The sequence below is a fragment of the Patella vulgata genome, chromosome 5 (assembly GCF_932274485.2).
Source record: "Patella vulgata chromosome 5, xgPatVulg1.2, whole genome shotgun sequence".
Lineage (NCBI taxonomy): Eukaryota > Metazoa > Mollusca > Gastropoda > Patellidae > Patella > Patella vulgata.
The window spans coordinates 40412732-40418731 of NC_065883.2; the positions used below are offsets into that span (position 1 = coordinate 40412732).

At 37.2% G+C, this 6000-nt stretch overlaps 1 protein-coding gene across 4 annotated transcripts in view; it reads right to left on the reverse strand.

Moving 5' to 3' along the window:
- The window catches only part of LOC126820651 (methionine--tRNA ligase, cytoplasmic), a 299938-nt gene extending 299070 nt beyond the window's left edge, over nt 1–868 (reverse strand). For all 4 annotated transcript variants that reach the window (XM_056101236.1, XM_050548738.2, XM_050548742.2 and 1 more), the window contains exon 1: nt 639–868. In XM_056101236.1, coding sequence (XP_055957211.1) covers nt 639–741 — 103 coding nt within the window. In that variant the 5' untranslated portion in view covers nt 742–868. The remainder of the gene's footprint in view (nt 1–638) is intronic.
- Nucleotides 869–6000: the final 5132 nt, after the last annotated feature.

Below are 6000 nucleotides of genomic sequence, written 5' to 3' on the forward strand. Positions count from 1 at the left end.
TTGAAAGGATATTGTCACCGTGGTAATTCTACCTTTATTTTACTATTGACTGTGTATGGACATATATGTTGAAAAAATGACTGACTAGTTTTGCTGCGAATTGAAAACTACTGAACGGATTTCAATAATTTTTTCGCTGAAATGTTCAAGTAAATGAGAACAAAATGACTAACACAATCATTTTCATAATAATAATTAAAGTCAAAATTTATCTTGACCTCCCTAGCATTGGTTTACCCAAAAATGCGACGAAAGCTTTGTTGTCTTCTACTCCGTCAAAATTACAAGTAAATAGTCAAATTTGTCAAGAGAGAACTTTTTTATTCGTTGGGATATTTAGTTGTGCAATGGATTTTATTGAACGGGAGTTGATTTCAAACATACAGTTAAGTTTATAATAACCAAAGTTAAGTAGCCTACCGTAGCTTAACCTGTTCATAATCGAAGAAATCCGTTAAAATTTACGATGGTTCAGACAGCAATTGGAATATTTTGATTAAAAAAACATATTTTGGGGGTTTACCATTTTTTTTAATGTATTTTTCATAAAATATTTCTGTCAATAAGATATGACCTGAAAGATCTACTGGCAGCCTACTGCCAACGTCACAAGGATCAAGAGATCAAGGCCTACCTACCATTCGGTTTAACTACCGTAAATTTTACATCGATACAAGATGTTTTAGCTGCAATCAATAATTTTATGGACTGGAAATTCCCTCGATCACTTATTATTTTCATCTTTGTATGTCTTGTTTTCCGCCGCTTCAGACCTAATGAATTTCTTTTTTTTCAAGCTAGGACTATATTGCATCAGCCACGATACTAAATCTACCTGCATAAAAATACACTTCTCTGTTGGGCTGAAGTAAGCGGACGTTGCGCTGAGCGGACGTTTTATGACCTTGACCCTCATCGTCGAAAGCCGCGGTTAACAACACACAATGTTTAGCCGTTGAAGTGAGCGTACGGAATGAATAACTAAATGCCCGCGCTACTATTTAAACCATTGAAGACACACAATAATTGGAGCCTTCTGAAATTTTGTATTCTAGTAGTTTATTCATCTCTTGATTCCGTGAAACAAAAAACATTTTCCCACCTGCATAGCTGGTTTGGGTCGTTTTTTGATGCAGCTTGTGAGCGTACCCGTTGTTTATTGAACCCACAAACTCCACCTCGAATCCGGGTGCTAGGAACTTTGCGGTGGTATAACTCGATACGCCAACATAGAAAGTTAATGAAATTCGGCATGTGCATACCTTATGCATCTGTCGATTTAGTGAAATAAAGATATTGAAACCACCAAAGCTGTTTAGAAGTTATTGCGTGTGCAGTGAGCCTACCCCAACCCGATTCCTCCATATGTTTAGTATGTTTACGGTCATATGTACATCTCGAAACGCCAACATAGGAGCCATCTGAAAGTTTGTAGATATTTCTCATACTGTAATTAGCAGATTGCAATGTATTATGTTTTACCTTATATCAAATAGATATTTTTATACGCCCACATTTTCATATGGACGTATATTGTCGTCACCCTTGTCCGTCCGGACGTCCATCCATAATTTGTTTGTGGACACTATACAGGTCACAATTCTTATCCGATTTTGACGAGACTTGAAATATAGGTTTATCTCCAAAAGGTTCCTTTCGATATTGGCATGTATCGGATTGAAACTTCATGAATTATGGCCCCTGATTGTACGAAAAGTCACGGTTTTTTTTAGCGTGTGGACACTCTAGAGGTCACAATTATCATCTGGTTTCTTTCGATATTCGCGCTTATCGGATCTTAACTTTCTGATTTACGTACGACCGTTGATTGTACGAAAAATCTCGTTTTTAGCTTGTGGTCCCTCTAGAGGTCACAATTTGTATCCGATTTAAAAAAACGTTTGAATATATAACCGTTACGCCCTAATGATGATTGAGTTCGAATTTTCTGAAAATCTGATCGAAACTGCCGGACAAAATGGTCGCCCCGGGACGCGTCCCCACCAATATTTTTAGTGATGGGGATGTTGAGCGCAGATTACCCTCCTTGGACAGATTACTCCCGCGAATGCGCGAATCTCCGTCTAATTTCCGATGAGTAATCTGCGCGCGCGAAGTGAACTAGGCTTTGTCCGGACTTAAATGGATTACCGCGATGATAATCCACCTAATCTTACTCGACAAATCGGCCCCGTTTGTCGCGACGCAGGAGCGCCACCACGTAGTGATCTCTAAAACTATTATGGCCACTTCCGCCTTCATTTCTATCGGGTTTGGAGCTCAAAGTACGGCAATAAACTCGCTCTAACTTGACTGAATGAAAAATCTAACATACCTTTCGACTTTGTGGAATAACAATCTATAATTCTACTGATCTTTTTTTTTGAAAATCTTATCGGATTCCTGAGAACAGATGTAGGCATATTTTCTTCATGATCACCATTAAAACATTGAAGAATCCATTATGTCGTAAATTTTATGTTAATTAGATTGTCATTACTTAGATTTTCCTTTTTCTCACTGTTTTATTGTCGATTTGGGATGATACGAATATTTAGTATATATTAAAGACGTCTCTATTCATTTGACCTCATTTGACGTTTAAACCTATATAATGTACATGAATTTTAGGTACTATTTTTTTGCGGATGAATACAGCTGTTCTGTAATGCTTAATATTGATCTGTAACATTAAGAGTTAAGTGGATTTATCTCCCTTTCATGATTGATAATAATGTTCTCATGAGCCGTTTTTTTTTTCGGCATGAAGCCTTGTGCATAAGGTACTTATATGTGTATCTCCCCTGTTGGGAACTATGTATACTATTATATTTTCTTACTTGACTGTCATTTGGGTTTTCTCTCTTTGTTTGCTCTGTACCATGTCCCCTGTGGACCCTTGATTGGAAATAAAGCTATTATTATTATTATTTATTATTATTGTATTCTGTTGTAGACTGTGAAAATTTTGGATCCATGTGTCGACGCTTTAAATCACATGGATCCATTAAACCTTCTAACTGTTTAATTCCATTTTTTTCATTGAAGATTCTTATATTACAAATCTTTCCTTACACTAGAAACGTAATCACTGGGTATTCACTATGGATCAGTGCGTAAGTATTAGTCATTTTAATGATTACATTTTAATGAATTTTGTGACCGTCAGTTTACTGGTCGAGCAAATCGGAGCAAATCGATACGGAAAGAAAAGTATCACCGCATTTAACTACCAGAAAAGAGGAAGTAGTAGAAGAGCTTTTGAGTTAATATAAAGCAGTTTCCGTCGAGAGGTCTACATGACATACTTTGTGAACCTACATACGGGTCTCTAAGACTTCGTTACTAAAGTAACTACGATCGGTCAAACTATTACTTACACTACAGCAAATATTTTGGACATTCAGTCACGTGGTCAGCACCGATTATGAGATACTGCTGACTAGAATTTAAAATCTTATTTTCTAAGCACACACGGTAATTATGCAGTGATTTTGAAAATTATTTCACTACAAAGACCACAGGAGGCAGGTCATATATAATATAATTTATAGTTGCGTCTGACACACTACAATATCTCTAAAAACTTCGTGGGGTAATCAGCGCAAAGTCGGCAATCTGCGCGCCAGCTTCATAAGCGCAGATTGTAATCTGCGCGCGCGGGGTGCAATCTGCGCGCGCGGAGTGCAATCTGCGCAGGATGACAGCGCAGATTGCAATCTGCGCGAGGGGTGAAGATTGCACCTAACAGGGACATGATATACTGTGTCCCCACCACTTATTTCCGATGTTTTGCTTACAGTTTATTTTTTGAAATTGAAATCATTCCAGAGCTTTTATTGACATTTCAGAAAGTGTAGAGTTGGTCCCAGGCCCTTGAGGTCAGGGTCCTTGAAGTTGTACGCTGGGTATTATAATAAGGGTTAAGGAATAACTGAGGTTTTGTTTTTATCTCATGGTATACTGGATGTAAAATGTTATATTTATTTCAATTGGGATTGAATATTGATATGTTTAGCTGTGTGTGTGTGGCTTGTTTTAGTTTGTATAAATTAAAAGATTTGTAGGCCTGTATCCAATTGAATACACATTTTGCTCAAAGACTTTACGTAGTCTTCGAACACTACTGGAAATGGAGGCGGGGCTGGAATCTCAGTAGTGTAAATATTTCTAGTTCTTGTAGTTTACATAAGAGAATAAATCGTGAACGGTGGCTTGAAGATTTGTCTTTAGATTAGATTTCGTATCATTTGCTGCCTCAGGGATTAGAATTGTTTGCCAGAAAATGATGCTGATAATACTCACAGAGTGCGTTTTAGAGCCTCTAGTTTTCAAAAAAAATTTAGACAGGACCCCCCTCTTTACCAATAGTCGCCCGGGCATGCACTGTCCCCACTACTAATTTTTGGCGATCTGCGCCCCTGCTCGTACGCAAACTTTGAGAGAGAGATAGAGAGAGATGGGGTTTAACGTCCACTCGACACAAACTAGGTCATTTCGGGACTAACATATGATTTAATTTTATTTCAATAATTCGCTTGCGCGTAGGTGTCTTTAGCAGTGTGAGGAAACCGGAGGACCCGGAGAAACCCCACGAGGTTGGACGCAAACTTTGATGAAACTTAAAATATATATCCCAAATATCTCAGTCCATGTCGATATTCGCGCATTTCAGACCATAACTTCATGGATTATGGCCCCTAATTGTATGAAAAATAGCTTTTTTTGTTTGCTTGTTCTCAATCCATCTCTTGCAAAGTATGGGCGTATCTTGCCTGGCAATCGCTGGTTCTCATACTGTAATTAGCAGATTGCAATGTATTATGTTTTACCATATATTTTTTCTCATTCTGTAATTACATGTATCAGATTGTAATAGATTATGATTTACCTTATATCAAATATTTATTTTTCTCATACTTTTATTATCAGTTCTTGTTTAAATTATATGTCACCAGAAAAGCCATTACTAGTGTAATAAAGATTTTTGATATTATAACATGATGACTTTTTTGGTGAACACAAGCAGGCCTGTCAACGTATCAGAGCCACAAATGAGGCCTGTAATTACATTTGATTTAGGACTGAAATTATCACAAGATCTCTAAATCAAATGGAAGAAATCTTGACTTTCATTAAATGTTCAGAATTGAAAAGGGGGGGGGGGGCGAATAGTTAACGTGTGTGCATTGCATCATAATTCAAGTGGCGTGGTTTCGATTTCCCGCTCGTACGTGGCAAGGAGTAGGATTGTTCGTCCAGTACTCCAGTTTCCTTCCATTACTAGAGACCACTACACACAAACTGACTATTGAAATGAATGAGTTATATTCCTGAAATGACCTAATTTGTGTCGAGTGGATGTTACGCACCAAAATATCGATTCAAGTATCTTGCGAAAACCTCCCTGGGGAGATTTGCTATATAAATAGGCCTATATTGGAAAGTGTAATAAACTTTTTTTTTTTAAAATATCCAAAAATTAAACTGAAACGAAACACCAAATCCAGTTGAAGTGCCCCAAGTCCAAGAAAAGAGACCCTCTGTGTCCTGTGAGAAAAGGGGCCCTCTGACTTCATGGCAAAGCTATCTGTGTTTGTTTCCAGTAGTAAGGTCAAGAGTCATGCGTGTGACCCATCATTCATTAGTGCACATAGGCCAAGTTGTTTTTTGTTATCTCTTTCCAACAAACTGCGCTAAATTCTATGTCTATGATGGATGCATGCTTATATCAATACCCAGGCCCCTATGGCGGTATATTAGATTCAAAATTCTAACATGCTATCGTCTAATTTCTTACTTCTACTATGTAATTTCTAACTTCCATTCATGTAATTTCTAAATTAAGACAATGTATAATCCAACTTCTTTATTTGTTCAGTGTAAATTTTAATTCTGTTTCATCTTATCTCTTTTATTAAGACGATAAATGTCTAGTCGCTTTACATGTTAAGCATGAACGGCAAACAAATTTAGAATTTTGATACTTCAACTTAGCAA